The 20,970-nt window shown below is 35.1% G+C and overlaps 1 protein-coding gene, 1 long non-coding RNA gene and 1 pseudogene across 3 annotated transcripts; 1 reads left to right on the forward strand and 2 right to left on the reverse strand.

The window, feature by feature from the left end:
- The first annotated feature begins 1,169 nt into the window (after positions 1–1,169).
- LOC104712243 (uncharacterized) lies at positions 1,170–2,277 on the forward strand. The gene is made up of 2 exons (XR_755493.2): positions 1,170–1,711; positions 2,098–2,277. It is a non-coding gene; the product is annotated as an uncharacterized LOC104712243 (long non-coding RNA).
- Positions 2,278–3,171: 894 nt separating this feature from the next.
- LOC147939050 (putative serine/threonine-protein kinase-like protein CCR3 pseudogene) lies at positions 3,172–6,143 on the reverse strand (annotated as a pseudogene). The gene has a single exon (XR_015567277.1). The product of XR_015567277.1 is annotated as a putative serine/threonine-protein kinase-like protein CCR3 pseudogene (transcript).
- A 4,923-nt stretch (positions 6,144–11,066) lies between these two features.
- LOC104712245 (uncharacterized) lies at positions 11,067–13,738 on the reverse strand. The gene is made up of 6 exons (XM_010429098.2): positions 13,083–13,738; positions 12,285–12,413; positions 12,078–12,198; positions 11,897–11,978; positions 11,640–11,793; positions 11,067–11,546 (listed from the first exon to the last, which is right to left on the reverse strand). The coding sequence occupies exons 1-6, from the start codon at positions 13,365–13,367 to the stop codon at positions 11,412–11,414; spliced, it is 906 nt and encodes a 301-aa protein (XP_010427400.1). The 5' UTR covers positions 13,368–13,738; the 3' UTR covers positions 11,067–11,411.
- Between the last annotated feature and the right edge of the window lie 7,232 nt (positions 13,739–20,970).

Here is a 20,970-nt window from a genome sequence, read left to right on the forward strand (position 1 = left end):
GATTTATTTTTAATCTACAAAACACTTAAAACCTCTCTTAAAATCTCTTAAAACCTCCCGATAAACAAGCTCTAAGGATTTGTAATTTTGTGCTGTGTCTGTGATTTGAAAGCAACGTACAATTTTATATGCTACTAGTTTTATAAAGTTTGTAATTTGCGCATACAAAGTCACTCAAAACTTGTAAAATGGTTGTATTTCTTTAGTTACGCGATTTCGTAACTTACTAATAAAAGTTTTAATTGATCATTAATTACTATGTATAGTACTTTAATTTTATTACATTTTGGATAGTACTAGTATTGTTAGCTAATGCATAAATGGCAATGGCGCAATGCATATGTTTATAAGCTCATCCTAAACACATAAATAGAATAAAAGAAGAAATATAGGAAAGAAGTCGTTAAGAGTTGGAAAAATTTATAAATGAAACAAGAAGTCATTTATTTGTTGGCCGTCCTCACCGCCATGATTGCCCCACCACCGTGCGCTGCCGCCATAGTTTTTGTTACATCAAAACTATTCATGTATATTTTCATCTTGTCATATCTATCGTCGTCTATGCAATTTAATTTTCGCGTGGAAGAATTTTTATCAGTTTATGTGTGTATGTATATTAAATACTTCCGAGGCCCATCGTTGATCATAATTCAATACAGTATTGAACTTAGAAGCACCGCTCTAAGTTAAATGAATGGAAAGTTAAATTAGCTGTCACCGCATGTATAACGACATTACCACTAAGAGCATGATTACTGGGCGTGACTCAGTGGGTTTCTTATATATTTGGGCCCCAAAAAAATATTAAAAACCCCATAAATGGGTCCATTTTAAGAGTATCGTTACCGTCGGAAGGATTTCCAGAAACGCCTTAAGAACGAGGCGTGGCGTTACATGATTGGCTGGTAGGTAAATATAAAATCGATTTTTTTTTCTTCTCATTTTTTTTTCTCCTTCCTCCCGACTCTCTCTCTCTCTTCTCTCTCGTTTCTGAAGGAGACAAAAACGGCGATTGTTGATGAAATCGGAGAAATCGGATTCTCGTCGAATCCTATGATTTTTCTCACTTAGATCTTATGGTTGGTTGTTTACCCGGAGGCGATGGCATCTAGATCGGCGAAATTGTTAGATGCGACGGTTCGTTTGTCACGACAAACGACGGTGGAGGTTGCTATATGGTGGGACAATGACGGCGGCTGTTTCTGGTGGTGCCCTGAAGCTAACGGCAAGGTCCAAATCACAACTAATCGAAGGGAGAAGGTTCGTTTCTCATGTGTTTGTAATTTGGCGAAATCGTTAGATGCGATTGATTGCATGTGGTTGTAATTAGGCTCGGGTGGTTGATAATTGGTAGATTGGTTAAATATTTGTGTCGATTTGACTTATTAGGTGTAGAATTTTAGGGTTTGTTTGATGTTTGTGTCGATTTGACTTTATAGGTGTAGATTATGAGATTAGTGTGGTTAAATGTTTGTGTCGATTTGTATTGGTAGGTGTAGCATATGAGATTAGTTTGTTGGATTGCTTAAATGTTTTGTTCTTAGTAATCGAGTTGTTTTGTGCGAGTCTAGGGTTTGGTTATAAGTTTTGTTCTTAATAGCATATGTTATTGTTTTGTGCGAGGTTTTCATCAACTGGATGTAGCGGTTCAATGGTGACGTGAAGGGAAACATGAAGTGGACACAACGGTTGTGTTTTCTCACTTGAAAAGGTATGTTACTCTAGATTGCAAATGTTGTTGTTAGGTATTGTTAGAATTTGTTCTGTTTTGATTGGGATGAATGAGTTGGTTTTGTTGTTCTTGTTCTATTTTGATAGATATTGTTTTGTTTGCGGTTGTGTTCTTGTTCTGTTTTGTTCTTGGTTGTGTTCTTGTTCTGTTTGGTTGTGTTCTTGTTCTGTTTAACATCACGGCTTGGTTGTGCTCTTGTTCTGTTTAACATCAATGGCGAAGAACACAACCAACCGCAAACATAAAGTAAGTGTAGTAAATGAGTTGGTTGTGTTCTTGTTTTGTTTTAGTAAGTGTAGGTTAACCACGTCTTGTGTTCTGTTCTTTGTTTAACACTTGTTTAACTTTTTCTTCTTTTGTTTCAGGTTTTGCGACTTGTTGTTCTTGTAACTCGTTGTGACTTGTTGTCCTTTGTAACCCATCATCACGAGTTGTGACTTGTTGTCTTTTGTAACCCGTGAATGGGTTTAGGTTTGGTTGTGTCTTTCGGAAGTCCTATATATGACAATGTTTTGTTCAACCTCATTTGCTATATGTTCTTCTCATTTGTATTCTCTTATCTTTCTATTCTTCTTATCATCAAATCTTCTTATTATCATTTCATATTCTCAAATATTCAAACCCATTTCAAATTAAGCCAAAACATAATATTTAAATGTTTGAGTAACCTCTTTGGGGTTCTCTAGTAATAGAGTGATTTTGCTTAGGTTCTCTTAGAGTTACTTAACTTAATTTATGATTATTTATATAATAAATAAATGTGAGAGTAACTTTGGTGGGTTACTCCACTAATGATGGTCTAAATGCTAATACTGATTTTATTTCATTGTTGGGACCAATGTATTCTTGTTAAATGCCCTCCGGATACATGAACAAAACCACTAACATTCTGTAATTATTGTCTTAATCAAACATTTTATTTTTCTGATCAAAGATCAAAAAAATCTATTGTAATGAATAGTGAGAGTGATAAATAAGGTTTTAGAAGATTTAAATTGCATTTGGGGATGTTTACTATTTTAGGAATCTGGAAGGAGAAGAAATTTCATGATAATTAGGAAAATTCCAAAAAAAGACAGAAAGTATTGACCGGGACCGGTAATAAATTGGAATCTTCAAAGTCAAACAGACTCGGAGGATTTGTTTGTTGGCATGGCATGATGACATGTCAACATATCAGAACTTTATAAGTGTAATAACTAGACCCCACCAACTTTTTCTCTATACACTCAACTTTTAAAGCTTTTTATGGTTTTGGGAATTTCCAAGATACAACACATCCCACATGGACGGCACTTTGACTAGAGAATACATCCACGCCAAAGTAGTAATGTATACTATTCCCTAACAAGCGGCTTCCATAAATAAAATTAAGAATACGTTTTGACCAAAAAGAACGACATCATAATTCTCATCTTCCTTCATACACACAAAACCAATAAATTAATGATTTCCAACTTTTAATCATTCGCTCTCGTCTCCGCTGTCCAAATGATACATTTCCCCAACCAAAAGGGGTTAGACCATGAATATTGTTGAATATTCCAGTTTTCCTATGCTAACACTATTTACAGACGAAAAACAAAAAAAAGTCATCCAAAACAAATCCGAAAATATTTAAGAGAAACAATGAAATCCTCAAAATAATTTTCCTATGTAGTAAAAAAAAATCAAAGAAACGAGAGTCAAATATTTTGATTTTGAATCTCTCTTAATCAGAGACAATAGAGCAAATACCACTACTAGAGATACTCCCATGACTATCCCCACACAAATCCAACGCTCTCTCCAAGTTCCCAACTATATCCGTCATCGTCGGTCTATTTCTCCCTTCCGCATTCACACAATGCATAGCCGTATAAGCCACCAGCTCAACCGCATCTCCTTCCCCTAGCCCCGGTGTTCCAACTCTCGGATCCAATATCCTCCCCAGCTCATCCGTTGTAATCGCTGGAACCGAGTAATCCACCAAATGCACCGGTGCTGCTTCAACACTCCCTTCCTCCAAATCACCACCGTTCTTAAATATCGCTCTTTTGCCTGTCAGCAATTCTAACAACACCACTCCCAGTCCATACACGTCACTCTTGTCCGTTAAAACATTCAGACTGTAGTACTCTGGATCAATGTATCCGACCGTTCCCGCAGCTTTCATTGGACGTTGTTGATGATGATGATGTTTATGATCTTTCCCTAACTCTGGACCCATTAATGATAACCCGAAATCCGAAACTCTAGCGACCCAATTCGAGTCTAGCAAGATGTTAGACGACTTGATATCTCTATGAATGATAGGTGGTACCGCGTAGTTGTGTAGATACTCGATTCCTCTAGCCGCGTCTAACGCGATTTTGATCCGCATTTTCCAAGAATTGATCAAACTGCTGTGTTTCTCCACGTTGTTCTTGTCGTGTAGATGATCGTAAAGCGCACCGTTCTTCATGTAATCGTAAACAAGAAGCCTCTCTTCTTTCTCCTCGCAGTAACCAACTAGTCTCACCAAATGCTTATGGTGAAGCCTCGAAAGAAACGCGATCTCCGAGTCAAACGCGGTTTCTTTCTCTTGAAGCTTCTTCATTTTCGCGTTCACTTCGCCGCGTTTGATCGCGACTTCTCTCCCGTCGCTGAGTTTACCTCTGTAAACAACACCGAAGCTCCCCGAACCGATTTTGTTCTCTAGAGAGAAGTTTCCTGTGGCTGAAGCTAGCTCCGAGAAGGTAAACTCTTCAGCTTTATCCGGGTGTTTCATCGAAGACGTTCCACTTCTCTGTCTCCTCATTGATAACATCCTCGACCCTTGTCGTCTTATGGTTAAAGACCGGCTATTAGAACTGTTAGACCGGCTATTAGAACCGCCGCGAGTTATAGTAGGTTGAACAGAGTTATGAACTTTCTTCTTCCCCAAGCAAGCTCCAGTCCATAGACAGTAAACCACACTACATATCCCTGCGAATGCTCCAACTGATCCAACGATCGCAAACGCTAACAACCCTCTCGTTAAAGCTTTCGACGGAGGAGACGAATCTGACGGTGGTGATAACGGTGGTGGAAGAGGAAACTGACTCGGAGGACTCGCTGAGAACTGAACCGGGCATGATTTACAGATCGAACCGGAACCGGAACAGAGCTTATCAGATTGGGGATAGATACCACAAGAGCAAAGAGATGATGATGATGCAACGCAAGGACCTGGTAAGACTTCTGGGAAAGGGAGGAAGATTCTTGAGAAATTTGTAGGGTTCCAACACATGATTGAGAGGTTACTTGATACTAACCCGCAGATTAGACCCGGACCCGAAGATATCGACTCGAACGAGATCGAGTCTGTTACATTGTTGAACCTCTCTGCTCCTCCTCCCCAACAAACCACCGAGTTGTTAGAGCTTCTCGTCGCGCAGGTGAAGTTTGATCCGAGCGAGAGAGTTGAGTAACGGTTATGTTGGTTAACATTGAGCTGACCAGATTCGTTGTTTCCGATGCAAATCAAACTCCCGGTAGAGTTTAATCCACAAGCGTGTGATTCACCTGCGGATATGGTCATCATCGTCGTGTTTCCGAATCCGGTTTGGATCCGACCCGATTTGGTCGAATCGGATCCCCAGCAAAGGATCCGGTTGTTAGGAATTGAAACGCCGCAGGAGAAACCAACGCCGGATGAAATTGACCGGAACTTCTCGTTCGTCGGAGGTTTCGATTGGTCGGAGCCTCTCCAGCATTTTACTGAACCTGTGCCGTTGACGGTGGCGCAGATTTGTTTATCGCCGACGGAGAGACTCTGGAGCAAAACGGTGTCGTTGAGGTAGATTCTTTTGGGATCGAGAGTGTAGCTTCCTATGTTGTCCCAACAGAGAAGGCTGTAACCACCGGAGCGTATACCGCAGAGGAGGTTATCTCCGGCGGCGATCGAGGAGAATGATACGCCGGGGTTTAGAGTGACGTTTGTACGACGGCGCGTGTCGTAACAGAGTATACGCTGCGCTGGTTGGCCGGAGATTAAAGCGCAGACGGTGTCGGAGCCGTAAACGACGGCGTATGTTGAGCCTGAACCTAAGGAGGTGACGACGGGAGACAATAGGAGGAAGATAACGGCGACGGTGACGGTGACGGGAAACGTCACGGTTGAGTTGATGAACCTCTTCATCTACAGAGGTTGAGTTTGACTGTTGTCTTTGTCGTCGTCGTCGTCGATACTGAATTGGATTGGTTCATTTTAAAAAAACTCTTTCAACAAAAGACTCTGTAATTAGAACAGAGAGAAGAAGGAAGAAGAAGACGTTTTTGAGATTTATTAGGGGAGAGACAAAACAGTAAATTACAAAAAAATTAGTGAGAGAGAGATTAGGCTTAAGAAGATGCGTTTTTATATATATACATGTTCGAGTGTCCACGTTTCTTTTTTCTTTGTCTTTGTTTTGATTTTTTTTTTTTAATTTATTACAAGACATTAAATGTTTTGTAAAACATACATACGAGTGTTATTACAAAGACATTATTATTAGATTTGTTTTTGAAAAAAGGAAATTTATTAGTATCTATATGAATGAAAATGGAAAACAAAAGAGTGTTATTTGTCATTTAATTAAGATATGTTTTAAAATTAGAAAATCTTTACTGTTATTATACCTTTTAAAGATTCTCAAAAAGAAAATTTGAATTGAATTATTTGGACCGTTTCAATATTTAAATACACCACAACTACTGCGATGTGTATGTATGTGTGTAGTATTATAATATATGGGAGATTTAATATTAGTCATGCAACAACCGCTCGTATGATGCAAAAGTAGTGTGAATAATATAAAGAAAATTAAATCTTTTGGCCATATATAACAATGCAAATTATACTATAAGGTCTATGTTTCCAAAATTGTTTTTTTTTTTTAAACTGTGAATTTCTGATTTGTTGAACTTTCCAATTTTAATGTTTGACTAAGTTTGCAATATCTTTTTTTTTTTTCTTGAACAAAGAAGTATGCAATATCTAAGAGTAAAGAGTTCAATGTTTTTCTATAAACTCTTTTTTCACCTAGACCTTCCTCATTAAAAAACTATCCTTATTTTCGTTAAAATACAATTTAGACTAATAAGTAATGTGTCGTCAACCACCCATCATCGTCGATAGGTCAATTAAGAATCAAATCATAGTAATATTAGTTTTTTTTGCTACTATAATCTAATAATGAAGAAAAAAATCTACAACCATAAAACCAAAAATTACCTTTACACAATACTATGTTCATCATCAAAACTTACGCTATAATCTTGAAAACTGAAACTATTATAGATCTTTAATTAATAGTATATTTTTTTTTCGTTTTTTGTCAAAGACTTTAATTAATATTTCTACAATAAGTTTTTCAACCTCACCATTCATATTCTTTTGGATATATATATCATACGCTCTTATTTTGTTAATTATATTCAGCAAACTATTTTGTTATTTTTAGATTACATCTTATTAAAAGTGGAAAATAACTGCAGTTCAGAGAACTTTTTATGATTATACCGCACTGTATATATCAATGAATTTCATTTGTATGATAAACGTGTAAGAATTCTAGTAATGTAGCAACAAGATTTGTTATATTTTTTTGAGAAATTGATGAAAATAATGATTCATGGATTCTAAACGCGCATGCATGATGCATGTACTTTCGTAGGGAGTTCTTCCGGTTTTGTAATAAAGAGAAGTAGAAGATTGATTTGACGAAAAGTCCCAAAAAAAAAGAAAAAGAGAGGAAATTAATGATAAACTGAAAACGACAGCAAAATTATTAAGCAAAAAAAAACTTATTCAACATATATATATGGCTGCTGCCCATGTTTGACCAAAGAACTTGAATGGTTCATTTGCTTTCAATATTGCAATTAACCGGTTCATTATAATTTAGTAACATTCCCTAAGTAGTATAGTAGTATTCATAAATATATGAAAGAAAATGAAGTCAAAGATGAGACCAGAATTAGATGGATGACAGACTTGGGAAAAACCTTCTCTGAATCTCTCTTATGCTACACATTTTTCTCACCTTTTTTCCCTTCAAATACGTACACTCTCGTCATAATAAGTTTTGACTTGTATCCCATTTCATTTTCACCTGCTCTTTTTATATATAGTATATTCATCTCCTTTGTTTTGATGTTTTTATTTTATATTCAAGAAACTCAGGTTCGCGCGTTATCAATATTGAAAACCATGAGTAAAGATATCTACGGACTGACTACACAGTACACACGTACTTGCATGAACTTCACGTGTGTTTTGTTTATTGTTGTTATTTGCAAATAATTACTATGTTTGTATATGATTTAAGTATTTAACAATGGAAATAATATGATACAAGTTGAACTTTATAAATGGTGTTAGTGGATTGATTGCTCGGTCAACTATATAATAAAATTCAGTGTTCTAATTACCGAATCTAACAATCTGAGGACTAATTGACTAAGTCTAGACATATGTAATGCGTCAATAAGGTTTTTTTACACGGTCTATTTTTAAGCTTTTTTTTTGGGTAAGATTCTAAGACTTCAAGATATCAATGGAAAGAAAGACTTCTCGGTCCAGCCACACACTGTATGTGGTAAAACATCATGAAATCAATAAAGAAAAAAAAACATTGTAGTATATTGAAATCTCGAACCAATACTTATATCAATCTTTAAATTTCTAGTAATCAACCTAGATTGAAATCATAGTCAGACGACGCGCATATTTATGTTCCTCCAACTTCATAGTAAAAATTCCAACTACTAAACCACCATAAGTTTGTTATTTATTAGTAATTTTACTCAGTGTTCGATTTATATGATCTCTTGTAATTAAGTATTTCATAATTTTGTTATTTTTTGATTTTGCCAAAACTTGTAAAGTGATAAATAAATGAATTGAGCTTGAATTTATTAATAGCAAAACTAGAAAACCAGTAATATATAGTAGTATATATATTTAAGATGCCTTTAACACCCCATGGGTGATTCGCATACGCTGCAGTTTTCATATACTTATATCTAAATATAATTAAGAGTGCTGGTATTCGTTGCAATAGTCCAATCCTAAAAAAGCAACAAATGCCACAAAAAATGTCAAACCGTACAACAATATATATTTTAGTTAAGGAACTAAAATGTCAAACTGTTTATATTGTTTTTCACATGACAATAATCAAACACGTCCCTTTTACTAAAAGCAAATTTATCTAATTAATTTCGTACTATTCAAACAGTGAGTTCTGCATTGTTATTTTCTAAAGTAACTAAAATGCATGTAAGACTAGTTCTAAAATCTTGAGTAGGCGTACTAGATTAATTCGACAGTAAACTAAAACTCACCTCATACATCTTATTTTCTGAGGCATGTATATGTCATATCACTCGATATTCAATGAAAACAATGTATCTCTCAGTGTAATTTACGAACTCCTATCACGCGTCTTTGTTCTTGATATTGGTTTCCAGCTGAAGTTGGAAGAATAAGTATAAAACAAACAAACAAAAAAGTAAACTAGCAAATAAAACGAGCCCAAAAAAGTAAAATTTTGTGGGAGTAGTTAGACTTAATTTAGATGTGCAAAAAGAGAAAGGCTTAGAAGTCTAAGCACAGCTCACAACGATCCACTTATTAACAACAAACATGAGAAGGGCCGACCATAAAAAAATTAAAGATTAGTTGCGAAAAAATACAATTAATTATAAGAATTAGGAACATGACAGGTCTTGTTATGTAACCCTCACGAACTCTTTTGACCTGTAAAAATGTATTATATGAAACCTTAATTTAAAATGGGTATTGTTTAGAGAAGGAGATTGTGATAATGAATGTATGCTAGCTACGATTAGGAACATTTGCCTCAAATACTTTTTGCTCGATCCTGACTTAACTTTCAACTCAATACAGGATTTCAATCTACGACAATACTTTTTGCTGGTTCCTATTAAAAAAGAATACTGGTGTTTTCTCATCATTTATAAGAATCATCTTTTATACTCCTTTGTATGTATGATAAAAGGATAATTTTTTAGGAACTACTCCCTCCGTTTTATATTACTTATTATTCTAGGTAATTTCACACATATTAAGAAAACATTTAAAATTTCTATTTATCTTTCATTAATACACTATTACATTTGATATAAATAATTAATAAACTAAAAGTTAGGGGTAAAACTGAAAATTTGATTCATAAACTTACATTGTAAATACAAAACGACAAGTAATATGAAACAAAAAATTAAATCCAGAACGACAAGTAAAAATAAACAGAAGGAGTATTTTTTTTTGGATTATAAAGATTGATTTCCTGTAAATTTTAATCAATTAATCTAGGAAATTGCAAATTTTAAAAATCATTAATGAAGAATTTCAAAAATTAATAAATTATTATTGGTTAATAATTATGAGAAAGGTGTTATTATCAATAAATAATGCATTTATAGCTAACTATTAAATGTTTTTCTTAATTTATGTAAAAGGTTTAGAAAACAAAGTGAGTAGTATTCAAGGTATTTTTAAATACAATATCATATCTATGGAAAAATAGACAAGGAATGTATCAATGCAAAAATTTAGTACAATTCTCATTTCACTAATTTTATATGAATTGAATGATAATTGACGTCAATGTGACATACAACAAATATCATGTCTTATATTTCCTCTATTCTCTTTTGTAAGATGTTAAATTATGTTTTGCTTTATTATATTTGGTTTTTTCAAGTTTAAAAGCAACATATATCGCTCACAAGATTTCACTAATTTAGTAAATAACGGAAGTGAATACTAATTTTTATATGTCAATCATATTTAGAGAAAAATTTAACGATTGCAATATCAGAATCATCTCTATCGTCAATTTCAAAGGAAAAATGAAGTTATAATATAATACTTTTCAAAATTAACAACCACAATAATTTTTTATTAAAAATGATTTATTACTTACTTTCTTACTTTGTAACTTGGTAGAGAGAAATACTCAGTATATACAATATGTAATAATCAAGGGACGTCGCATTGATAATATTTCAGATAACAGTTTTCCATATCCAAAAATATCTATCATAAAAATAGTATATTTAAATTTACTAATCTAAAATCAACAAAAATATGTAAAAGTGTAAAAAAAAGATACAAATACCTGAAAAGAAAAACAAATACATATTTTTGCTGGATTCAATTGAAAAAGAATACTAGTGTTTTTGCCATCATTTATAAGAATCATATTTTATAGTAGGTAATCTTTTTTCATTCAGGTATATTGTAAATTGAATCGTGGTGGTCCATATGATGCGGATTGTGAATAGGTCTCATATTATCATCATGCATAATAAATTCTTGTTTATTGTTCATAATACTACACCCAATTTCTATTTCGGTTTAATCCGGTAAATCCAAACAGAACCATCCCAAAGAAGAAAAAAAATGCTTGATCATTAACAAAATTACAGAGAAATCTACAGAATCACTTGAAATCAAGAATGTGTAAAAAGAGTTTAATCTTGTAAAGGGAATCTACCATATAGATTATAGACAATATGAATGGTAGTTTATGTGCCTTCCTTCTTCTCCTCTGGCTTCCATTGCTGAAACTAATGTACCAAACAAGTCCTCTGTCTTTTTTTCTGTGTGTGTACCACAGACTTCTGATATTTCGGTTTTCACCATAACTCTCCACTTATCTGGTTAAGGATTCCAGCACGAAGGTGGTATGCCTTGCTTCTCAAACCACTCAGGCATGCGGAAGCGATCATAAAGTGTCGGTCGTACGTCTTCTTCCTCTGATAGTTGCTTCAGAAGCGGTAGAATAACATCCAAGAGCTGCAAGTTTTATAATCCGATTAGTTTCCAAGATTCACAACAATAGTCTAAAAGGGTTCAGAATGTATGAGAGGACTAATGATTAATAGAGACCTGAGTGTCATTTGGCTGCCCAGCGGAAAATGCAATACATGGAATCCCATTTGATGGTTGCAATAAAAAGCTGAAAGGATTGTTGTCAACAATTACTGTCCTACACATATTCTTTGATGTGCTTAACAGATCCTTCACATGATCTCGGTATTGCCTGTTTTAGGAATTGCACACAATGAATGAAAAATGTCAGTAACCTTACCACAAACTAGTTTCTCAAAAGATAAAACAGAGCAACCTGATTCAGGATAACTTACGTGCTGACTGTTGAAGGTCGATAAAGTCGGTTGCTGAGTACTTTCCTGGTATCTATCCTATCCACAAGCGGTCTCGCATATCCTGCGGACATGAAGCATGAATTTTCAACTGTTAGGATTATGTATTTGAGCATTGATTTGAGGACAAAACACAATAACACTGAGAAGTAAATCAAAAGACCTTCAAGACCAGCTGTAAACAGAACAAGATCTGCAAACTCGCTGAGTTTCTCTAAAAACTCATGCAATCCAGGGCGCTCAAACACCGTGACATAATTGATCTTAGGTTTCCCATCACATTCCTTCATAAACAAGAGTGACTTGTGTGTCATAACATAGAAAAAAAGACATGAAAATTAACTAGAAAAGAATATGTTCTGAAAGAAACCTTGTCTGTGGATAAGCACTCCAGCTCAAACCACTTTAATCCGGCTTCAATTGCTTGATTTCGTAAAGCAGCAGGTAGACTCGACGTCTCATATGCACACACCAAAGTCTCATCCAAGTCTAGAACTACCTGCAAAGACATCTTCCGTTCTCAGACTACTCTTAAAACTACCAAATACCAAATTAAACTATTCTAACTGGCTCCAGACAAAAAGACCATAAATCTGCAGGATACTGCTGACACTCAGTAAGGTAAAGTGAGAACTAAAATTAGTTTGGGACTAACTAACTAAGTAAGCAATGAAAAAGGCTCCTTGATACGTTAAAAATAAGACTTTCAATACTCAATAAATCAATGAGCTAAATGATGAATAAGGAAGATACACGATATTCAAAAGGCTACAAAATGAAGCATACTCTCTCCTAAACCCATATACTCATCAACAAAATTAGCTCCATCAATCTGTGAGCTTAATACCAGAAGAAAACTACATCAAGTCTACTTTCCTACAAAAACTAGATGTTAAAACTAAACTAGTTCAGAGTTGTATGCTTGAGCAGTAGCAGTAGTAGACATCTACTGCAGATTGGTAATCTCTATATATGCTTAAAAGCAAACAAATTTGTATCTAATTATGAACAATGAAGTAAACCTAGTGTGCTAATCCAAAACTTAAGCCTCGTTCCTCCCTAACTAGAGTTCACAGATTCTCAATTTCTAAGCAGCAACAGAAAAGTCAAAATCAAAAGTAATTCGAAAAAAAGACTTTGACCAATTCAATTTCAAAGAAAGAGATACCTTAAGTCTCTGAAGTTCACCACCATCGCTGGAGGCGATATCGACGGTGGTGGGAGATTCAGCAGGCCTATCGAGCAACTCAATAGACGGCAAGGGTTTGAAACCATCAGCGGTGGCTTTAGCAGAAGACGAAGAAGAAGAAGAGAGAAGAGGATGATAACCAACAGCACGGAGGATCTGAAGAAAGATCTGATAAAAGAAAGCGAGCCAGTCCACCAAAGTCTTCCACACTTGAAACGAACGAGGCGAGTAAACTACATCGGAGGCCTGAGTCAACTCAGCCATGAGAGTTCAAGGGGCTCTCTCTCTCTGGGTGAGAATCTGACGAAGAGAAAGAGAGACTTGAAGAAGAAACGAAGCAATCAAAGGATTTTTTTTTAAAAATCAAAAATTGGAAATGAATCAATTTATTTCTTTAATTTTGAAGTTATTAATTAAGGAAGGAGAGAGAGAGACAGAGGTTTGTGCCTATGGCGATGGTTCGATTTGAGAGAGAGAGAGAGAGACATTGAATTTGATCCCACGCGCCCCCTTCCCACTTGTTTTGTTTTGGAATTTACATAGTACCAAATACACTGCTTTTTTTATTCAATATCCATCCTTTAATATACTACTGCTAATAATTTGGTTGTTATTAAAATAAGATTTTGAGGAATAAAAACTTCTGTTTTCGGTAAAGTAAAGATATAAAATTTCCACCAAAAAAAAAAAAAGTAAAGATATTAAATTAATGTTCAAAGGCTGCCAACTAGGATGATGCCAAAATCAATTTGTATGGTTTTTAATTTTATGGACTTTTTTATTTATTTTTTTTTAAGTTCAGAAAAAGTCATACGTGTACATGTATATATTCAATGAATTATGGTATGATTTTTTGAGTATTTGAGGGGATGATTTATATAGGCCAAATCTGACGGAGAACGTTTAGAATGACCAAATTTTTATAGCATAGTCGTTGACATCTTTTGTTAGGTTACTAGTTTTATTAATTTTGTTTATCAATTTGGATCATCCATTAATAAATACAAATGATGACCAACTTAATCTACATAACATGCAATCATTCATCTCTATCTGTTAACTGTTAAGTATTATTTTTATTAGAGTTTTCAGGATAATACTATAGTTTTGTTATAATGTTTCTAATATCGACACGTAATCCAAATAAAACAAAATCAATAATAGTTTAGTTTTTGTTTATCTATCATAAAATCATGACTAGTAGCAAATATAATTAGAATGTATAAAAATATAGTGGATACTGAACACACTCTAAAGCTTAGTTCGACAATTTTCATATTTTAGCTGCTCGCTGTTGGAACTGAATTTTCAGAAACAAGTTTCAGAAAATTGCAGGTTTTGGGACAATGACTTTTCGGCGACTTTCCGGCCAAATTTCGGCCAAATAGCTGATCGGAATTGTCTGGTCGATAGTGCAATGGAAAGCTGGTAACGAGTACTACAAGATGGTATACTCATACGTCCAAAACGGAGTTGATTTGAATGAGAAATAAGAGTGTCAAGTGAGCTACTTGGGATGGTTTGGGAAATATCCCACATCGAAAATATGATTGATTTTTCACTCATATATATATATAATTTCACTCTCTTCTAGTTTCAAAAGTGTGTAGAAGGAAAAGGGAAGGTTCCCACACGCGAACCGAACCGAACCGGGCCGAGCACGGATGCGGGACAGGCCGGACACAGGGTGGGCCGGGCCCGGCCGGGCTGGTCTCGGACGCGGGCTGTAGTCTCTTGGGCTTTTGGGTTTTTGGGCTTTTTGGCTCTTGAGACTGTTGTAGATCCATTTAATTTTTTGGAAAGACTTGGTGTGAACTCCAAGCAAACTTGGGCAGCACGCCGAGAATATTCACTGAATATTTTCTTGAGAGCTCCCTCCTTCCACTATATATAGAGGCATAACCTCTCATTATTTTTACACACAAAAAACATAAACACTCCTTCCTCTGAAGATCTCTCTCTCCCTCTCCCTTGCTTAGTCCAAGTAAGTTCTTAGTTTAGTAGTCTCGAGAGTATAACGTAGATCTGTTCGCTTGAGTTCTATTACTGGTGTGCTACTGTAATAGTTCGTGATCGGTTGTATCCTGGGATTCATAAATCGTGATTGTCTGAAAGCACTTATGGCCGATTTATTGAATTAAGGAAAGAGATATCATATCTCGCCTCCGTGATTTATTTACTGCTTTATATTATGCTGTTGTAATTTGTTTCTAATTTCTTTATTTAAATATAATTCGCATATTTTCTCAATTCGAGTTTTGCGCTCCTAACAGTCTTAATTCAATAAATCCGCTTTCTGCTTATCGCTTTAAACGGATTGAGAATTTTTCGAATTTTTATTTATTTAAAAAAAAACGATTTCAAAATCTTCTGAAAAACTGTTTCTGCTTTCATCTTTCGGTGCTTACGCGGAAAGTTTTGGAAGAACGCTTTTACTTTAATTCTTTCTTCTCTACTCTCTCTGGTTTCCACGAACGCTCTTAATGGAGTGAGTTTGTGAAACAAGTTTCTGCGAACGCTTGTTAAGCGAGTTTGCAAAACTAATTCAATGTAATTTAATTACTTGAATTGTTTGATTAATATATTAATCAGATCTGTTTATTGTGAATTAGAAAAATGTCTAGCGACAACACCAACAACGTTGATGGTGATAGGGTTCCTGCAACCCCTGTTGAAACTCCTGCGGAGTTGGCTTTACGCCTTGCTAAAGAACTTGAAAAGACGAAGCTTACCGATTCGGGTATGGAAAACGTGCGCCGAAATCTGTTCGGTAATGGATCAACCCACATGGGAATACCACCTTCGGCTTCCCAAGGGATGATGCCAGATAAGTTCGATGGCAAAGCTGGGTTCAAAACGTGGCAAAACAAGATGCGCTACTACTTGGCCAGCATGAACATGGAAAGGTACCTCACAGAGGATCCACCAACGCTTCCACAAGGTGACACTGACGTGTATGTGGTTGGAAGTATGGATAGTTGGGCTCAAGGAGACTACTGTTGCAAAGGTCAGATTCTGAACCGTTTGGTCAATGATCTGTATGACCTCTACAGTATGTACAAGACTTCAAAAGCATTGTGGCTAGCTTTGGAGACCAAGTACAAGACTGAAGAGTCTGGAATGCATAAATTCTCAACTACGAAGTTCCTGAACTTCAAGATGGTGGATTCCAAACCAATTATGGAACAAGTGGAAGCTCTTCAACGCATCTTTCAGGAGATCAATTTGGAAGGGATGTCGATCTGCAATGTCTTCAAAACGAATTGCTTGATCGAGAAGCTACCACCAGGCTGGTCGAATTTCAAGCATTACCTTAACTTCAAGCATAAGACAATGTCTCTTGATGATCTCATCCGTCTGTTGAGAGTTGAGGACAACAATCGTGGAGCTCATTCGGATGCTCAAAGCCAAGGGCATGATGTTCATGTAGCTGAGCATAAGGCCAAGTTTAAAGGCAAGGGTAAAGGGATCTCTATTCCTCATAAACCGTTGAAGGTGTCATCTGAACCAAACTTCAAGAAGAGCAACCTTGAGAGGAAGTTCAAAGGGAAGTGTCATCATTGTGGTAAGATTGGACACAAGGCTGATGTTTGCAAAAGCAAAACAAAAGATCTCAAGTTGCAAGCAAACCTAACTGAAGAAGACATGGTTGCGGTGGTTACTGAATGTAACATGGTGGAAGACAACCCAGTGGAGTGGTACTACAACACTGGTGCAACCACACACATATGCTCTGATAGGACCATGTTCACCACCTATGTGCAGAACAAGTCAAATGAGCAGCTTTTCATGGGCAACACGACGGTGTCCAAGATTGAAGGTAAAGGCAAAGTGGTTCTGAAGCTAACTTCTGATCGTGAGCTCACCCTCCAGAACGTGAAGCACGTACCTGATATGCGGAAGAATCTCATCTCTGGAACAGTGTTAAGCAAGCATGGTTTTTCCATCAATTTTGAGGCTGATAAGTTAGTTCTTAAGAAAAATGGGATGTATTTGGGAAAGGGTTTTGTTAAGGGTGGACTGATCAAGATATCTATAACGACAGTCCATCCGAAAATTGTAGCTTCTGCTTCTGTTGCTGAAATGAAAGAAAACCCTATTGCTTACTTGGTTGAGTCGTTTACTACTTGGCATGAACGTTTAGGACATGTCAATAACAAAACAATGCGAAAAATGCAAAACTTGAATTTGATTCCGAAATTCAAAACTAACCAAGAAAAATGTGAAGTGTGCGTACAGGCCAAACTCACTAAAACTCCCTCACCACGCGTTGAAAGAACAACCGAACCTCTAGGTTTAATTCACACAGACTTATGTGATTTAAAGTATGTGCAAACTAGAGGTGGTAAGAAATACTTTGTTACCTTCATTGATGATTGCACAAGATATTGCTATGTATATCTCTTGCATAGCAAAGATGAAGCACTGGAAAAATTCAAAGAGTTCACCCTCGAAGTAGAAAATCAGCTTCAGAAAACTATAAAAGTAGTTCGAAGTGATAGAGGAGGAGAATATAATGAGCCGTTCAATGCATTTTGCAGAGTAAAAGGCATTATACATCAGACAACCGCTCCCTACTCGCCAGAATCTAACGGAGTAGCGGAACGAAAGAATCGAACTCTGAAAGAGATGATGAATGCATTGTTGCAGGAATCTGGGTTAGCCCAGAACATGTGGGGGGAAGCTTTGCTTACCACTAATTACATCCTCAACAGGATACCGCATAAGGTTACTGGCAAGTCACCATATGAGCTTTGGAAAGGTACAGTACCTTCGTACAAATACCTCAAAGTGTGGGGGTGTCTAGCAAAAGTGGCTGTACCACCTCCTAAAAAGGTCACAATTGGGCCTAAGACCGTAGACTGTATCTTCATCGGATATGCACATAACAGTAGTGCATATCGATTTCTGGTTCATAAATCAGATATTCCAGATATCCATGTGAATACAGTTATGGAGTCAAGAAATGCTTCATTTTTTGAAAACATTTTTCCCTGTAGGAAAACTCAAAAACGGACTCGTGAACAACGAGATGCAGCGACTTTGGAAGCTGGCAATACTTTGAGTACTACTTCTGTAGAAACAGAACTGGAATCTAGAAGAAGCAAACGAGCTCGCAAAAGTAAATCGTTTGGTGATGATTTTCTGATGATGGCATTTCTAGCTGAAATTCTACCAAGAACATACGCAGAAGCTATGTCTACACCTGATGCACCTTATTGGAAGGAAGCAGTCAAAACTGAAATAGACTCTATCATGCAACATCATACTTATGAGATGGCAGATCTACCACAAGGATTAAGCCTTTGGGATGTAAATGGATTTTTACGATAAAACAAAAACTAAATGGCGATATTGAGCGGTACAAGGCTAGGCTTGTAGTGCAAGGATTTCGGCAAAAGGAAGGCTTAGATTTCTTTGATACCTATTCACCGGTAACAAGACTATCTTCGATCAGGATGCTCATAGGTATTGCAGCCTTGAGAAATCTTGAAATCCATCAAATGGATGTAAAAACTGCTTTTCTCCATGAAGATTTAGAAGAGAAAATCTACATGAAACAACCTGAGAAATTTGTTATTCCAGGACAAGAACACAATGTGTGTAAACTTGTGAAGTCATTATATGGACTCATATTTTATTCCTATTAAAAAAATATTCGTTAAATAAAATTAAAAAGACTGTTGAAGAATTGGATGTGAAATACACGCGCCATAAAAATGAGGGTGCAGGTTAAAAGAACGGAAACAAAAAAAGAGCCAATAGGAAAAATACAACAAAACGCTCTTCTTTGCATCTTTTTCCGTTTCGTCTCTTTCTTTATGGACACATCTCTTCTTTAACCGGACTTTTAATCATCTCTCGGTTTGGTTTAGTTTGATTTTAGACTCGGGTTACCTGCTATTTTTGTTACAATTCTCCCATATGAATTCGGGTGTGGCTCAATTCAAATTTCATGGGAACATGATTGTACCAACTCTAATTTATGGTTTTGTTGGTCTATAATTAGCCTATCTCTAAATAATTTTGCATCAATCTTTCTTCGAAAGATTTCTAAATCAGTGAAAACTTTACTTCACCGGTTCAAACCATTCACGTGGCACATTTTTATTAGTATTGCGTATTTGCATAATTAACATTTAACAATATGATCCACTCATTGCTACGAGAAGTCGAGACACACGTCCATACACACACGAGCACATGCTTGCAACTTTAAATTGGCCAGGTCGCTCTCTCTAATCCCAATACAATCATCAAGTACTTAAAAATAGAAGAAGACATGTTTGTCTTATCTCTAAAAATATTTGTATATCACACCTATAAACGATTTCGGATAAAATTAACATGATTCATACCACAATTCACACTTTTAGGATAAGATCCATTTTTCATTTTTTTTGAAGAAACTTGAAGAATAAATTATTGATTTTTTTGCCCAGCTACCGAGCTTGCTATTTGTATCTAAAAATTAATTTAATCGGTATCGGTTATTAAAATATGTTTCTTTTCTATATTTTCCACACAAAAAAATATTTCTTAATTCTAATTTGTTACATATTTTTATTTTTGGTAAAAGTGTGAAGAATTTGTTACATATTTGTTTGGGTAAACTGCAATTTGTAAATGCTGTAGATAACTTTTCTTTTTGTTGGTTTGTGTAAGAACAATATTAACTTTTTTTTTTGTTGGTCTTGCTCCTAAGTTAATAAACCAGCAAAATCATTATTATTTTGTTTTGGAATGAAATACAAATTAAGAATAAAAAAGAATCTGGTTATGGTAATAAAAAGATATTGGACTACATTCGAGACATGGATGGAAGCAGAGTATGATGAAGATCCTCGGGAACTTGTGAATTTCATCACTGATATTTGAATCATATGCGCGAATTGTGCGCGAATTAAGAAAGATTGCCTACTTATTGCGATCAAAGAGTAGTATGAACTGATAACCTGATTATATTTGCTATTTAATTTATATTTTTATACATTATAATCATAAATCATGTGTAGTAGCAAATATAATTAGAATGTATAATAATATAATAAAATATAGTGTATAAAAATCATGGCTAGCTTTTTTTTTTTTTTTCTTTCTTTACTAAATAATACTTTATCGTTACCATATCTATTAAAACAAATATATTCACTTTCGATTTTGGTCTACTAATTTCGAATAAATTTTGATTTCACCTTCTTATTATTGATTAAGGCTGTTTCGGAAATATCATCTGAGGAGATGTCTCTCGAGATGATGAGGGTTGCTGAATCAGACGGAGCCGACGAAACCAAGATGGAGATCATGGCTGACGAGTCGGAGGACGGCAAGGTGAAATCAAAATTAATAGACCAAAATCAAAGGTGAATATATTTTTTTAATAGATATGGTAACGATAAAGTATTATTTAGTAAAAAGGAAAAAAAGCTAGCCATGATTTACATAATATTTTACTATATTTTTATACATTCTAATTATATTTGCTACTACACATGATTTTATGATTATAATGTATAAAAATATAAATAGCAAATATTTTAAAATGTGATTTGATTTTAAATATAAATAGCAAATATTTCACCTTGTGTGAAATATAATTATTATTTTAAATATATCTAATATGCAATTATATATACATTTAGAAATCAAATAAAAATAAAATTTAAATTACTATAAATGAAAAGTCATATTTAATATTTTTATCATATGAATTTAAATATCAGAGTGATGACAAAAAAATGATTTAATATTAATTAGTAATAAATTATTTGTGTTCCATACAAATAATTTTTCTGGATCAACTAGTTTCCTTATCCTCCCAACGTCGGAGATAATGTTCAAAGTTGGCTCAACGATGATACAACAC

Source organism: Camelina sativa, chromosome 9, assembly GCF_030686135.1.
Source record: "Camelina sativa cultivar CO46 ecotype springtype chromosome 9, ASM3068613v1".
NCBI classification, from domain to species: Eukaryota; Viridiplantae; Streptophyta; class Magnoliopsida; order Brassicales; family Brassicaceae; genus Camelina; species Camelina sativa.